Source organism: Epinephelus fuscoguttatus, linkage group LG15, assembly GCF_011397635.1.
Source record: "Epinephelus fuscoguttatus linkage group LG15, E.fuscoguttatus.final_Chr_v1".
In the NCBI taxonomy this organism is placed as follows: domain Eukaryota; kingdom Metazoa; phylum Chordata; class Actinopteri; order Perciformes; family Serranidae; genus Epinephelus; species Epinephelus fuscoguttatus.
In genome coordinates this window covers 31,996,531-32,013,929 of record NC_064766.1, presented here as the reverse complement: position 1 = coordinate 32,013,929, position 17,399 = coordinate 31,996,531, and the positions used below count along the sequence as shown (strand labels likewise).

Sequence of the window (17,399 nt, the reverse complement as noted above, 5' to 3'; positions counted from 1 at the left end):
GAGAGGAAGATCTACATATTTGTCTTCCAGATGGAGGAGAAAGTTTATTTGGAATCTCTAAATAGCTTCTGTGAAGTGAAAACTTTGAGTAAAAAACAAGACCAAACACTGGACTCTTATTTTTTCAATTACAGGAAGTTTATCAGGGACATTGCTGCATGTTAGTGATGCCTATTCACTGTACTCTGACAGGTATATTTGCTCCAGATTTTACTTCATTCTGCAGCGGTATGCCAGTGACAGTCTACATGACGGCATCTGGCACATTGGTAGATGGATAGCTCAAGCCACTGCAAAGACATGACAGGTGTTTCACATCCTTGCTACGTGGAACAGTGTCTACACACACATGCACACACACACACATTATTGGGCCAAGAGACCATAACAGACACCAGTAAGTACACACATTACCTGGCCAGCACATGTTTATCCTTCATCTTTTCAGACCTGGCTGTCACAGGAACACACTCGTCTCACTATGATACCTCTTAACCTGACAGTCCCTGCACGTCTCTGTTACAGTCACACTCCAGAAGTGTCGCTGGCTGTCACAAGTGGTCGCCACCTGTCACAGGCGGTCACAACCAGGTGAAACCAGTTCTGTTATCTCATTCTGGTGACATTAGGGTGACAGCACACTCCGGTGTCTGCTCTTATAGATGGGAATTCTGTGTGAAAACAAGGCTGGATGTGTGTCCATAAGCATGACATGGATATTTAGACAACGAAAAAAATTGCCAATGTCATCAAGTGTGGAAAATGGAGAATATTTTTGACACCATATGGTCAGTGGTGCCCACAGTCATTTTTCACAGAGGTGGCAAGATAGGGACACTGAAAACCATGGGTTTGACACCAAGCGGTAACCTTCAAGGCTGAAAATTGATGCCACCCTTAAAGTGCCAAAAATTGCAGTTCTTTGAAAGGCCACTTGAGGCTCGTTCCAGAAGTGAGTCAATCCCTGGAGAACTCTTTACATTTTATAAAGGCTTCAATGCCACTTTGACTGACAGGCTGTCTGTGAGTCAGATCCCTACTTTACAGCTCCAACCTCTCATTCAAATATGGTCACTTCTGGTTCCAAAAAACCCAAAATGTCGATGGCTGAAATGCCGAACTCAGGGCTTCAAAGCAGGAATCTCTTGGGTACCCAAAGAATGCATTTTCATTCAGATATCTTGAGGTTAGACTTCAAGGGACCCCTTTAAAAATGGCTGTGCCGATTGCTCCTTTGTGAAAATTTAGGCTAGATTTAGCCCCCTTCGTGACAAGCTATGCCGACATGGTTGGTACCAATAGATGCCTTAGGTTGTAGAGTTTCACAAGATACCATTACCTTTGCCGGCTTAAAAAAAATGAGCGCATCACAGCCTTTTAAAGATAGTAATGTAAGCCTGCAGTTATTTTCTGTGTGAGGGGGACTAGCAGTTGTATCAGAGTGGCCATGGCCCCCCAGTTGCACCACTGCAGATGGTAAGGTATCTTGGTGACACATTTATTTCGGAATTTCACGCCCTCATGGCCACTCGCTTGTTCTTCACAGCGCCAGCATTTATCAACCAGAAAATAGACCCATCCAGTATCTCTGGAGAATCAGGCCCTGTACGTCACCCACTTTATTTATTATCAAGGGAGTTCTGCGAAGTATCACTTGATATCATTACAGATTACTCCTCTCAAGGCCGAGAAGTTCTGCAGCTGCAGCGGCCGTGCAGCATTCTGGCTCATCTACACAAGTTCTGTGTTAACTGTCCGAGATGATAGGAGTGTGTGGATTCTGTTTCAGGGGCGATATTTCACTTCAAGGCAAACAGAAAACAGCTTGTTCCTTTTTCAGTAGCCAGCACAATATAGCATATCCAAAGAGCTCTCCCCATGCTTCGAGGCTTCACAAAGCACTCCTGCTTTTGTGTTGACATTAGGTCTGTTTTAATTCCCATCATCACTTCTGCTACCCCCCAACTCATTCCCCGTGGTATTAACACTCTTTTTACTGGGGGGAAAAAAGCACCAATGCTTTTTATTATGTTTTGCCGTCTTCCCTGTATGCATGAGCTGTTCAGCACTTCATGTTATTAAAGCAGGATTTTGGCAGAGCTATCACTGGCCCAAAGCAGTAATTACTAAGGGTTTGCATAGCTGCCTCTGACTCACCCGCCTTGGAAATGTTATTACTAAAGTCTGTCTCATTGGAGGCGCACGGGGAGCTTCTTGTGAAGCCCGTGTCTTTGCTCAGGCCATTCCAGCGACACTCAGCTCATATTCCCAACAGGGTCCCGGGGCATGAGACCAGATGTACAGAGCGAGGGAGGGAGCAAGCAAGTAATGATAAAGAGAGGCTGTAATAGACGGCGTTTTGCTCGGAGCAGCTGTTTTTCACGTTATTCTGCATTTATTTCTTCGTTTTTCATCTTATGTATGTTCGTCCAAACAAAATAATTGACTTGAAGCATTGCCCCTGACAGAGAGACAGATGAAGAGAAGGGGATTGGCCCTTTTATTTTTTCCTAGGGAAGATATTTGGCTTGTATCTGCGTAGCTCCATTTGCCCTCAGACAAAAGAAAGGGCAAGAGAAAGTGTCCTGGGGTCTTAGTTTAGATGAAACGATTCAGATATGAACTAGTCTGAGATATGAGAAAAGCATTGAAGTCACTGGGGCTTAGATAGCCTTTATTCGACTATTGATCTCTTCCTCTCATTTCTTTTTTGTTCTCTCATTTTCTCTGTCTGTCACACAACCGCACACCGCACCATTGCCTAATTCCTTCAACCCTTCGTGTCTTTTTCTCCGCCGGCTAGTGAGAGCTGAGAGTTGCCTCTGCGTCTTGCAGCGCGTCCTGACAGCAGGCTCCGTTCAGGGTCAGATGTTAAATCTCTTTTCAGGGTCAGGAACCTCTCAAAGGTAAAACCCTAAAGAGGTGCTCATTAATGAGCTCAGCCTCTCCACCTCTGCAGTGCCATGCAGCACTGACCTGTAACACCTACACAAATGTGTACAAATGCCCGCATGAAGGAATTCATGCAAGTAAACCTGTATATGATTATTCCTGTCCAGCGTTTCAAACATCCGCCGCAGTATGGAAACATCCAGGAAGAACCATTTTCTGTCTCTCATTCTCCTCACTAATCTCTCGTTTCCCTCTTTGTCTCCTTCTCCACTCCCCCTCTCCCTCTGAATCCTCTCACTCTCTCCTGCGCTCACAGAGCGAGCAGGAAACAGGGTGGTCTGTGTAGGTTGCTCTCTGGGTTTGGGTTTGTTTCCAACAGAGGCTTATCTGCAAATGCTCAGGTTCAGCTAATTGGCATTATTAAACTGGTGGCGAGCTCAACTCGGATATAAGGGGAGGTGCTGTGGGGGTGTGTGTTTGTGTGCGTGCGTCGTCTATGCCTGTGCCTGTGCATATGTTCCCAACTGTGTCTATGTATGTGTGTGTGGAATTTTAAGCAAGCAGCTGTCAATTTCAGTCAACAGGGCGCGTGGCATGCCTGAGGCCCAGGTAGTCCAATTACAGGCAGACACGCTCGATGTGCGAGCAGAAGCCTAGGCCTATCTTCCTTTATTCAAACACGGCTGTGGGAGAGGAGCCGCTAAATGTAATGTTGGTCGATGTGTGAAGGGCGAACGCTGTTGAGAGCCGCTGCTGAGACAGAGGCAGATCTTGTATATATTTGGCTGCTGGTGGATTGATACCAGGTGGATTGAGGGATAAAGAGTTAGAGTAGGGCAGTGGAGACAAGTGCGGTGGTGTTCAGGTCCATTGTTTGCTTTAAAGGCACAGTTCACCAAAATCAAAAATACATATTTTTCCTCTTACCTGTAGTGCTATTCATCAGTCTATATTGTTCTGGTGTGTGTTTGTGGGTGTCTGAGATATTGACCAATAATCCACAGGCCATGATACCTCTTAGTTTCATGTAAGAACTATTTTTTTCCTACCGAATTTAGTCTTGCCACCAGACAATCAGAGATCTCCGTCTTCTGATAGTTTGGGGACACTCCTTTCTAAAGTGTGTTTAACACACCGGCGAAAACGGCCGGCAACAAAGCAATGCCTCTTGCATTTTTGAAAAGAACACAATTTCTCGGAAAGGTGCGCTCCCCCTTTTCTCGTCTGCAAGGAAACAAACACACAGAGAGCTTGAAAATGGATGCCGAGAGATTAAACTCCGTTTTATCAAACGTGTGCTCATCCGTGAAGAAAATATTTTTTCCAGCGGATGTCTTAGTTACAACATGATTGAGCTAACTGGAGTAGTTTCATGACATATCCGACAACGGGAGGCTTTTAACAGATGACGTCCTAATGTTAGCTTTGCTGCTAGTGTTAGCTGTCCCTGTCAGCTGCAGCCTGATGCTTTGTAGACATGGTGATTTCCCAAAACTGAATAAATACCACACATAGCAACACAAAACTGCTTTGCTAGCTCAATCATGTTGTAACTAAGATATCCGCTGGAAAAAATATTTTTTTCACGGACTGTTTAATGAGTTATTACCTATTACAGACACCGCTAACAGCTAAGAAATAGTATTGTTTGTTCAATCATTGTGTTTATAGACTTTACAAACATCGGATTAGTCCAAACGGTGATACAGTGATGTGAAAAATGTGATATATAGGCTATATATATATAGCTAAAAGCTCTGCTGGTTTTCTACCGGGAAGTATTTGTAAACAACAAGACGATTCCCTCTATAGTCCGGCCGGACGGATGAATCATGGCCTTGTAAAAGATTATGTTTGTTTCTTTAAATTGGCGAGAATGCGTCATCGCAAACCCAACAAACATCCACTAACTTTGACGGCGTTTTGTGCGAGCACGGCTGAGCCATTTTGTACCGCTACACGTGTTTCTAGTGGGACTCTGTTTACAAGCACAAGAGTTCAGCGACCCACCGAATGACCGCCCTGCAGATTTACTATTGGTTCTGCAACATAGGGAGTTTTTTTAAACTTTGAAATTGTATCCGTCCATCTAAACACAAAATCAGGGAGAAAGTCATCAGTCTTTAGTTAAGAAAGCGTCTAAAGACTGACTTGTGAGTCTATACCGAATTACACTCACCAACAGTATCACCTTGCAGAAGGAAGCATACACCTACTCATGGATGAAAGGCTTGTGCTCATGACAGTGCTAGATGTGAACATTATTGGTGTCCTCCTTAGCTGAGCTGTAATGCTCAGTGGTGCTATGTTAGCTAGCAGTCATTCTCGGAACCCCTCGGCTGTACTCGGCTGATACAGCCTCTGGGGGCAGACCCCCGATTTTTGGCATTCCGGTTTGATTTGGTCGAGGAGGTGAATTTCTGTTTCCGACTTATGTTTATATATAAGTAAATATGCTGAACCATTGCGATGGATTCAGAGTTTGCAGTGACGCCAATTATGTTCCGCCTCATTAGTTCACCGCACGGAGCATTTAACCTGGCAACAACTGCAGCTGGCTCAAACGTGATTGGTCAATATCACACGGACTACAAACAGCCTACAGCCGGAAACCAGGGCTCTGCCACTCTTCTTCCGGAGGCAAGATCTCCGGGGTTTGCCCACAGACTCTACATTCAGTATATAGAGACTAGCTAGAAGTAGATGCACACTTCCTTCTGCGCAGTGATACAGTTGCCAGGTGTAGTTCTGTAGAAAGAAAGTAGTTCCTACATAAAACTGCTCACAACAAGCTCTGTGGATCATCTTGAGTAAGCGGACATGATTTCTGGAAAGAGACATTGCTGTTGAGTTTTTCAAATGTTTTTTTTGGTGCTTGGAGCACCACAAGCCGAGTGCCATCTAGTTCCATTATGTTCAAGAGAAGGCAGACATCTCTACGGCTGATATCTCCAACACAGCAACTCGCACCGAAACAATCTAAACTGATAAATAGCAATAAACAGTTCTGGGACTCGGACATTTCTTTCATTTCACCTTCTGCCCCTTTTGTTCCTTTCTCCTTTCCTCAGGGTGGGAAGATCCCAGTGAGGTGGACAGCACCAGAGGCTATCGCTTACAGGAAGTTCACCTCGGCCAGTGATGTGTGGAGCTACGGCATCGTCATGTGGGAAGTGATGTCATTTGGAGAGAGGCCTTACTGGGACATGTCCAACCAGGATGTAAGTGTTTATTTAGAAACATCAAAGACCCATGAAATTGTATCATTATCTTCTTAATGCGATGTACTTCCTTTTGAAACAGGACGTTGGGGCTGAAAATTAGACAGTGAGCAGTTTTATTTGATGGGACAGGCTGAAAGGTTTAATTGTCAAATAATGTGTGACTCTGTCGTTACACCCACTAGTACAGCATTACGTCAACACTGAAGATGAACCTTTTTCTGTGAAGTCGCAGTTTTCCAGGGAGTTAAAGTGTCCGTTTCATAAGATCTTTAAGAAAGATAATAAAAAGGAACATTTAAGTTGAGTGTTATCACTTTTCTAAACTTCCATGCAGTAAAAACAAGTTTGAATCTGAATAAAGTGCCTCATTAATAGGACGGCCATTTCCGTACAGATGTGGTTATAGTCTCTTCACCCCATAGATACACAATCAAGGATAACTCATAAGAGAGGAAGCTGTAATAAATCACACATTTTTATCAGCCCCCATCTCGTAGCATCATCACTGAAGATGTCCTTGACTCTGACTTTGAAAGCAGACTTATTATGGACACAGTCTCACACTATCCTCTTTCCTTCCTGGCCAGCTTTTGAGAGCAATGAATGATTGCTGAGAGCTCTGCTTTGTTCCCCATGTCCGTTTGGATAAGGTCCACACGCACACTCCCACAAACACACAGGCACCAACACAAACACGCACAACCATTGGACGTAGTCCCATAGTATGAGGTCTCTCTCCCTAAGCTCCCTAAGTGAGACAACTAGCCAACCATCAGGCCTCTATGGACCCCGCTCCACAAGGACCGTCCAACCCAGCAGATGTTGCCACAGTGGGCCAGCAGCAAACACTGCCTGGTGGGACTAATGCAGAGAAGAGGACTGGCACTGCTCAGCATGTCCGGCTGCTCGGTCCACGCTCACATACACACTTAAAAAACACACACATACACACAACCGCTTCTCCATATGCACCATTTGTCAAGATTGTGCTGAGTTGCACTCAGCTCCGGGGTGAAGTTGGCAACCTACAGAGCAGCCTCTAATTTTTAATGATAGTATCTTTTACACTTGATTTCACACCAGACCCTTATCTCGCAACTATGCATTTTTAAGAAAAGATTACATCTACAGACAGTATGGATATATGGATATGGGTGAGGGCTAGGTCTGTCAATGTGCAGTGCAGCAATCTGGATGATCTTTACTCTTTGTGGTGTCTAAGAAGTAGCTCCACAGCTGCAGATTAAGTATTTTTGCTATATTTAATTTGACTTTATTGTTTGTATATTTATGAGAAAGCAGTGTGTGGAGTGCAAGGGATGGTCATTGAATTATAGGTACTCCACTTCAAAGTCTCCAATTTCGCCTGAAGTTCCAGCCGAACTTCATTGAACTCTTACGAAACACTTCACTCCAACTCTGACTACCCTGGAACTAGTCGTTGCTTCTCTCTAACAAGGCCAGAATAGCCTGTGCAGCCTTTAAGAGACATGTGTCAAGTGGCTGTGCTTCACAGTGTTAATTATATGCAATCTGCCCATTCCCCAGCGACTTCTTTCCACTGTGACACTGCCTCTGCTCTCCTCTCTGTCTCTTTCCTTGCTCCGTCCTCCAGGAGTGACATGTGATTGGCTGGAGTCAAGAGGAAGGGCACATCAGCCTGAATGCTAACTTTCTCTTGAGTGACCAGAGGGAGTGTGTCTCTGCATGTATGGGGGTGGAGGTGGTGGTGCACTGGTGGGGGTGTTGTTGAGGCAGGGATGAGCGTGTCAGGATTACAGAGTCGATTTACTTAATGTCATTAGTCCCTGCAAACTCAAATTAGTATTTCATCTATAATGAAGTATATTATTGACAACCAGCCAGCTGGTAGAAAAACACTGTAACTGACAGCAATTAGTTGTAATTACTGTGTAGAGTACTGTAAATAATATAACCTGAGCTTCCCCTTCTCACCCCTCCTCCCCCAGGTGATTAACGCCATTGAACAGGACTACCGTCTGCCCCCGCCTATGGACTGCCCCAGTGCCCTGCACCAGCTGATGCTGGACTGTTGGCAGAAGGACCGAAACGTACGACCCCGCTTCACTGACATCGTCAGCACCCTGGACAAGATGATCCGTAACCCCACCAGCCTCAAAGCTGTAGCCAACATCCCTGCAGTGTGAGTAAAAGCGCTTTCTCATCAGCATGACACATGCATTCACCCTGAAGTGGACATTAAGTATACACAAATATGCTTTGCACATTTGTTTACACAGTATTTACACATGCTTTCTGCACAAACTATCCAGCACGCACATGCTTACTTTTTATCCTCTCATAAAATAAACATGAATATATTACCACTGATTGCATCAAACCTGAACTTTTCCTCTCCAGGATCTTTTTTTCCTGCTACTTATAACTCTCCCACCCGTCCACACCCCCACATTGGCTTTGGAAAGTTCACTTTTTCCGCATTCTGTAGTGTTAAATAAATGTTTTTTACTCACAATGATAAAGCAAAAACATGTTTTTAGAAAAAATAGAAATATTGCCTTGCAGTTGTATGACACTGTCAACCAGTAAAGGTGCAGCTCGTAGCCATGTCTGTCCAAATTATCACTATATTGACATGTATGATTCCAGTCATAAATTTCCAATAAGCTTGTGGTGGACTGCCAGAGGAAAATGACAGGATACAAAGTCGTAGACACAATGCCTCAAATAGGGATGTTGCTGCAAAGAAGCTACACAATCTAAAACGTGGGGATACTTCTCTCACACATGTTCAACTCAGCAGCACAGAGGATTCATATAGTCAGCATAGTTTCAAGATTAGTGTCACCAATTCTGATAATTCAACCAGCTGTGTGTCATCGCATTGTGCGCAGACGAATGTTGTTTGACTTCCCCTGGAGCTCCCCGCCTGTCCGATGGCGAAAGTCCACATGCTGGCAGCGGCACGGGGGCGAAGCCAAACTCTGCACACACTGTGATGCCACACAGCTGGTTCAATATCAGCAAAGTTTCCCTTTATATTCATTGTCTTGTGTGGCGATCAGCAGTGATGTGGTGGTTCACTTTTACACTGTGATCTGTAGCCTATAGTTCGGCTTTAGCTTCTAACTATCTTTGTCTTTTGAACCTGTTGTTGCTGCTGAGTCAGTTTGACATCCTGGATATATCCTTCAAACACAGACTGTAGACCCCTCTGTCTGCTGCTCTCTGGAATCACTCTTTCATTTTTCAAAAAAAAAGGGAGTGCAATTAGTTACAGTATGGGCTCCATGCTTACTCTGACATGTCAAACTAGCGAAAGGTTAATTAGCGTATGAATTCTTGAGTTACAGCCAAAAACATATTTTGTGAGGTCACAGTGACCTTGACCTCCGACCATCAAATTTATTAAGTACTCCCTTGAGTCCAGGTGGATGTCTGTGCCAAATCTGAAAAAAATCTATCAAGGCGTTCACTTTTACAGGAATGGAACAGACAAAAGGTCACAGTGACTTTGACCTTTGGCCTCCAAAATCGAATTAGTTCATCCTTTAGTCCAAGTGAGAATTTGTGTCAAATTCACACATTTGTGAGATACCGTGTTCTCTAGAACGGGACAGACAGATTGATGGACACAGTCCAGAAACGTAATGTCTCCAGAGGTAAAATAAAAACACAAGAAATATCTCATTTACATTCAGAATGTTTATTTGTTATTTTGTAGAGGCACCACTGGTCTTTGTTTTGAATCCTATTGGGCACGATTTTGCCAGTTCTGAACACCGTGTTTTGGACAATTTCTTCCACCCTTCCTCGAACATCCTATCAAGTTCAGCCAGATTGGATGTGGACTCTCTGTGAACTGCGAGCTTCAGGTTTCTCCACAGATTTTCCGTTCCAAGTTCCAGGCTTTGGCTGGGCCACTGAGGGTCATTCAGAGACTTGTCCCGAAGCCACTTGTTTTGGCTGTGTGCTTTGTGCTGCTGCCATGTTGAAAGGTGAACTTTTGGCCCCCTGTGAGTTTGAGTTTGTGCAGCGGAGTTTGTTTTTCTTCAAGGTCCCTCCTGTGTTTAGCTCAGTTTGCTGTTTCTTTAATTGTGACCAGTTTCCTAATATCTGACAGTGAAAAGCGTCGCCATAGCATCCTTCACTGTAGGGATAGCATCGGCCAGTGAGTGGTGTGTTTGTTTTTGCTCGTTGCAGCATTTGCATTCACACCAAGGAGTGGAAGTTTTCTTTATGTATGTTGCTCTTTGAAGACATTTTAATATATAGAGAGATTGGTAGGTAGCCAAATAGAGAGATAACACTAAAATGTAGTGAAAAATGAAGGGGTTAGAACACTTAGCAAAGCCAATATTCACACAGTACACACACACAAACACACACACACACACATGCACACAGTCTCCTCCATCTTGCATCCTCTCACACACACCCACGCAAACGCCATAACCACAGTTTCTCTCCTTCTCTTAAAATCTGTCTTGCTTAATATTGCATCAAAGCCCTGCTCCATACTTACCTCCTCTTACCCCTCCTCCTTCTCCCTCCCTCCTCCAGGCCTTCTCAGCCACTGTTGGACAGATCCATACCTGACTTCAACACCTTCAGCTCAGTCGAGGACTGGCTCGCTGCCATTAAGATGAGCCAGTACAGAGACAACTTCCTCAACTCAGGCTTTACCTCCCTGCAGCTGGTGGCTCAAATGACCTCAGAGTGAGTTCACCTGCTCGTGTGCAAACCCATATGGCACTTGATGGGCACACTTGTGTAAAATGACTCGACATCAAGTGCGTGTATTTTTAGCATGAATGTGCCCAGTGACTCAAGTCTTTGATTGCATCGAATTACAGCCTGTATGGGCATTTCATAAAAATGCAACTCATTATAGCAGAAAATAACATAGTCATTGTGGTTAAAAATAATTTCCATCTGGGCTCCTCAAGTATTATGGCTACTATCTAATAATTAAGGATTTTCTATGAGCAACTTACCAAAATGGATAAGGATGTAAATCCTTTAAATACACAGCTTTAAGAGGCGCATTTATTCGCTGCTGTTGATATGGAGGATTTCAAAGCATAGTTCACGACAGCATTTCTCGTTCATGTGGTTCCAAAAGACACAAATATTGCACTCCAATTATTTTAATTAACAATGTTGCTTGGTCTACAAATTTATGTGAAAATGTAAAATCATTCTAACATTTTTTTGTTATTAAAAATGTATGCCCAAGGCTTGGTGGCATTTATGCAGTCTCTTTGCAATGCAAAGCAACATGCATTACTAAGTCTTCTCTCAAGTGATAGAATTAATTTTGTAAATTTGTGTTTGCTGTTCATTGCCACCAGCCTCCCAGCCTGAAATTGCCCTTTCATATATAGTGATGTGAGGACTTTAAATGCAGCAGAAAATGGTAGCCATTTTTTGCTGGTATAATCGCTTCATACTCAAATGATCCATTCCATCTTCAATGTGATGGAAAGCCTTTCATCTATTGCTTCAAAATATGTTCTTGCTTTTCAATTTCCTTCCTCTCTGCCTCTGTCTCTCCAGGGACTTGCTGAGAATAGGAGTGACCCTGGCAGGCCACCAGAAGAAGATCCTCAGTAATATCCAGTCCATGAGGGTGCAGATGAGCCAGTCACCCACGACTATGGCATGACTACAGGGGGCGCTGTGCCACGGAACGGGCAGCATTCGCAGGACCAACAACAATGGCAGCCCTCGAATGACCCCCGATCCATCGGAACGCGCCAGAGTCGAGACTATTGTCTTAATCTAATCCACTACCATGACAACAGGAGACCAGGGTCTACACTACCACATGGTTAATAGCTATCACACTTCATGCAATCTACACCAGGAGTTCAGGGTCCAGACTTGATACTGTTTCTCCATTTGTTCACGAAAGGAAGACAGATATCGGTTGCTGCGGTTATATGGACTGCCACTCACGTCATTGTAAACCAAAATAACGCCAACAATCCGACATCGTCACAGGGAACCTCTCACAATCTCCAGACTGTATGGTAAAACGATTGATATTGTGCTTCTATATTATCTGGACTAGAAGATGTTAAAATTGTAAACAGAAGTGTGAGCCATTTAGAAACAACATGTGACCTGTGATTTTACCGTCGTCAGTGTGTGCAATGAAGATGCCTTGACCTGGCCAGAAATAAGTCCCAGAAGAAAAAGCAATTACCAGTAGGAATAATTAGAGAGAGAGAAGAATACAGGGATGTACAGTGGAGCACCATTTTCAACTTTCACATCATCTTTTGCTCGTTTGACGAATTTGAGAAATGTATCGTAAATGGACTGGTTGAAATTCAGAGCCAGTCGTATTTTTTGTCTTTTACCATCTGTTTGTTTGTTTGTTTTTATCACTATAGCAAGATGCCGCCCACTCGTATTTTAATGTTAACACTACCTGTGGAGTCCTGGGTGGAAGGCCTTGCCAAAGGACTTCTTAACCAGCCCCACCCAGATTCAGAGAATATAAATATGTTTATCTCTTGCTAAATATGATTATATCTTTCATAATAAACCTTCATATTGAAGGTGATATGTATGAATATCTATGTACAGAACTCTCTGCTTGCATTTTTGGCAAAGACATGTTTGTTGACTAGATTGTGATAGACACATGCAATGTGTAGATTCCCTACGGTGCCCCGGTTCCCTTCGGACGACCAAAACAACAGACACTGGGTTGTGCGTCTCCCTGCTCCAGGGGCACAAGGACAATCCTGACTGAATCTTAACCTGAGGAAAACGTTAAAGGAATTGTGGGCGAAGAATTGGTATTGTAGAGCTATATGAAAATTGCTGTAGGAGTTAAAATAATTGACAAAATATCCATTTATTGGAGATCATGTTTAATGTGGGTGTACACATGCTGTCTCTTGCTGGTGAGCACTTACTTGTACAGATATGTTTTATGTTTTTATTTCTTTTTTTGTTCTGTTGTTGTTTGTGTTGGGAGTGCTCAGCACCATCCAGAGGGGAAGGAAACTCCACGCTTCAGCCAGCCCGAACCCATGGTGAGTACTCGCTGATCACACAGACAAAACGGCACGTAAAGGGACAGTTCGCCCCAAACTCAAAAGTAATTTTTCACCCAGTTACCTGTAGCACAATTTAAAGTTTAATCGTTTTTTGGTGTAAGTTGCCGAGTGTTGGAGATAGGGATGACAAGTTCGGTTAATTTTGCATTCCATAGCCTGACACCCATTTAACTGTAACTAACTAATTTTTATGGAAAAGAAAAAAGCAAGAGGAGGTGAAATACACAAGGCCTTTTCTATTAGTCTTACACTCCACTGACTCAGTGAGCTTTAGTGCCGCATTTCTTCTTTCCTTTTATTTTATTTTGGCTCTGCTGACAGGCAGCCGGGTAGTCTCCCACCCTCCAGTTCCCACTTCTGAGCAAACGTTAGGCTTGGCCACTCTGCACTGCGCACTACTTAGGTCAGGTAGGAGCCAGTTTGCGATGTCATTCATTCAATGATTACTGCTGGTTGCTGTGGAGACATGCTAGCCACCTTCTGGTCTCCTCTGAGGTAGCCCAGGTAAGTATGCTGCCTCATTTTGAGCCACAAACCCCTGGTAGCATTGTTAACTATGTGAGCACCATTTGCTATGGTAACACTGCTAATGGTGCTAACAGAACAAAAAGTCATAACATAGTCATCAATGCTAAAGGGGGTTTCGAGCTACTTACTCGCCAGGGCTACCTAGGGGAACATTTCAAGAGCAATGCCATTGGGTCATGACAGCATAATTAGTGGTAATCTCCGAATGAGCAATTTACCTATTTTCCTAAAGACCGAAACTAGTCAAAAAATGTTCTTGGCAGTGAGCCGATTAACTTTTGATCTGTCTAGTTGGAGATATCAGCCGTAGAGATGTCTGCCTTCTCTTGAATATAATGGAACTAGATGGTTCTTGGCCTGTGGTGCTCATAGTGCTTAAAAAACACATTTGAAAAATCAACAGCAATGTCTCTTTCCGAAAATCAGCTTACTCAAGATGATCCACAGATGTTTTGTTGTGAGCAGTTTCATGTAGGAACTATTTTCTTTCTACTTAACTACACCCACCAACCATTTCACTGCACAGAAGGAAGCATGCATCTACTCGTGGACGAGAGGCTCAAGCTGAACTGTAACGTTAGCTAGCTCAGTGGTGCTAGGTGAGCTAGCAGATGTAGGCATATTTCTTTTTTGGCGCTTTGAGCACCACAAGCTGAGTGCCATCTAGTTCCATTACATTCAAGAGAAGGCAGACATCTCTATGGCCGATATCTCCATGACACTGGAACTCACACCCAGTCTAGATTGATAAATAGCTCTACAGGTAAGAGGAAAAGCATGTATTTTTGATTTTGGGGTTTGAACTGTCCCTTTAACATCAAATTGTTCTGCATGTGGTAGAGTTTTATTTCAGGCAAACCCACTTAGTTTTTCTCACGGGTGCCGCAAATATCTTGGACAAGGGTAGATACCCTGTAAGTCTGAAATGCACGGGAGAGTAGCTAATCAAGGCTCTGGAAATCGGAGTGAATCAGCATCACTTCTCTACACAGTGAAAATGAGCATCTGAGGTTTGCCAACAGATGCCTGATGCCATTCCGATGAACACACAGGCTTAAACAGCCCACACGGGTGCACTGCTCACGGTGTAGCACAGCCTTCCATAGACTGCTGTAGCTAAGCTGCTGAGTAAATCTATGCACTCTCACTATATGCTGCTGCCATATGGGTAGGCAGGTTGAGCGCAAACGCTGTTGTGCCACAGAGAGTTTCACGCATATATGAATCTCTCCGTAACTCTTAGCTGCAGGAGTTGGTGTTTGGAAAGGCACTTTTTGGTGGTATTTGATTGCAAGATGTCTACATTGTTCCCAAGGGACGGCATGGATGGCTGTCTATGAAATTACACTGCAGTAGTTTGGAATATATTTTGGGGATAGTTCTAGATAGTGCACAAGGGTGACTTCTCTTTTTGTAGTCTGGGGATGGTCTTTTATGATTGCCCTGTGATTGGTCTGTGCAGCGTGGTGGTGTCAGGACAGCTTGGTGATGAGTAGTGGTGGCTTTGCTTACTTTTTTCCTTCTTGTGGGTCGCTCGCTCCAGGCTCGAGGAAAGCTAGGAGGAATTGTTATATTTCATAAATCAAGTTTTGTCAAGTGTTGATGAAATAGTAATAACAACACTGGCCTTTAAAAGTGAAAGCAAACTGACCTTCATGTTCCTGTGGTAATATTCCTCTGACATGCAGCTATGGCAGCAGAGTCTCTCAGCTCACAGACAATTATCATGAGCTATTGTAGTAGCAATTCTTTGCAGTGGCTATGACCCTGCTGAAATCCCTTTTGGCCCTGTTTGAAGAGACATGAGTGAAGACGGTTTTAACCACCTTGCCTCCAAAATTAGAAATTGATGGCAGGCCCATTAGCAGATTATTAAGTATACTCACCCCCCTCAAGTCATCATCCTCCCCCTCCTCCTCTGTCTGTCCTGCCCTCTCTCCCTGCATACACCGGCTAGCTGGCACATCTCCAGCTCGTTCATCCTGGGTGTAACCAAGCTGTCCTGGGTCGGGGCTGGGCTGGGCCGGGCAAGGGCTGCCCAGGCCTGAGAAATGGTTGGCTCCATGCTCCAGTGGGCCCAGTCAGGGGTGCAGACACCTGCTGGGACCCCCATCTGACAGGCATCTGATCAGCCACGGGGAGGGAGAGTGATGGGACTGTCAAAAAACAAACACACACACACACACTAAGGAACGCTCAATTATGCTGTGCCCACGTCTGTTTTCCAGCCTGATGCTTAATGAAGAGAAAGTGGGCAGAGGCCCGACAGAGTGTGTGCATATGTGATAGGAAGAGGAGGGTGTGGTCGCAGGGCAGACGTTAGATGAAAGTCAGAAAGTTGGTTTATTCAAGTGAATCAGCCCCTTTGGTCTTGCAGCATGGCTCATGTGGCAACATCTTTGTTATTGTACAACGTTAATTTACTTGGCAAAATCTATCGCCTTTGCTTTTCAATTCTCCAAGTCATTGATTTACCAAGTATTCCTAAATAGAATCACATGCTTCTTGAGATTGGCATAAATCCCCCTCACCAAAGCCAATGATTCAATTTGAATGCATTAGTCCTCTATTCAGCTCAGTCTCGTGTATTTGCCTTTCCAACCCAAGAGCCTGTGAATGAGATGATAGAATGTATTCATTATGCAACAGTGTAATTCTCCATTTGCTCTGTTTGTCTTTCTAAATATCTGACTGTAATGACACTCCAGTGTGATGAATGGAGAGGCGGGTCGCCATCCCTCTCTGTAAGCCGTTTCATATGGAAGCCATTCATCACGCGCGGATACAAAACACAAGAACAGAGCTTGTTAAATGTTTCATGGTGGCTGTAACTGTCGGAGAAGTGACCAACGATCCCTTTAGCAGCTGATTTCATGCCTGTCATTTATAGGTCAGAACAGTAGAAGGCGTGTTCACCTGAAAATGACCTGACACGACACCCTACAAAACTAAACTTATTAAACTAGTCCCTTCTCTCTTTTTTTCTCCTCTCCTCTGTTTCAGACTATGGACTCAAAGATTTACACACGTATAAAACAGCATACACACAACACACTTTCACACACACACTATGAACACTTGCTGTGGGCGGGCAGTGAGCAGGAAGAACAAGTGAAATGGGACCCTTCCTGGATACCAGTCACAACTTCCCCCCTACGGTACACAATGGATGGTGGAGCTGAATATGCACATGTCATAGTCTGTTTATTTGTTTGTGTGTGTGTGAGAGAGAGAGATAGAGTGAATGTGTTTGTTTGTGTGTGTGTGTGTGTGTGTGTGTGTGTGTGTGTGTGTGTATAGCGGGCACATTTGTGTGTACAGACATTTATGTGTGCACAGGTACATTAAGAGCGTGAACGGTTTCCTTTTTTTTTTCTGTATAGCTACCACTTGTAAATTGTGACAAGTACGTGTCAAGAGTTTGTAAGCTGTAACTTTCTGAGAACTATTGTACTAAAAATGCACTCAATAAACGCCTTGGAAAACAAGTCAATCACTTTATGGTCTGTGACTCAATGGGATATAATTCTGTTTTCATTAATGGTGAGTCAAGAAAGCAGAGAGGAAGGGTTATTATCCAGTAACACTACTGTCAGCGCTGTGCGTGAGCGTGACGTCTAATGCTTGGTTTCATAATGGCTAAGGAAATAAACAGCATTTTGTCACTGCCGGTCTGCCTGGCAGCACGTGTTAAAAG

At 43.9% G+C, this 17,399-nt stretch overlaps 1 protein-coding gene across 4 annotated transcripts in view; it reads left to right on the top strand.

Moving 5' to 3' along the window:
* The window catches only part of LOC125901967 (ephrin type-B receptor 1-B), a 223,269-nt gene extending 206,084 nt beyond the window's left edge, over positions 1 to 17,185 (top strand). For all 4 annotated transcript variants that reach the window (XM_049598023.1, XM_049598024.1, XM_049598022.1 and 1 more), the window contains 5 exons: positions 5,964 to 6,113; positions 8,087 to 8,280; positions 10,662 to 10,817; positions 11,658 to 13,150; positions 16,706 to 17,185. In XM_049598023.1, coding sequence (XP_049453980.1) covers positions 5,964 to 6,113; positions 8,087 to 8,280; positions 10,662 to 10,817; positions 11,658 to 11,766 — 609 coding nt within the window. In that variant the 3' untranslated portion in view covers positions 11,767 to 13,150; positions 16,706 to 17,185. The remainder of the gene's footprint in view (positions 1 to 5,963; positions 6,114 to 8,086; positions 8,281 to 10,661; positions 10,818 to 11,657; positions 13,151 to 16,705) is intronic.
* The last annotated feature ends 214 nt before the right edge of the window (positions 17,186 to 17,399 follow it).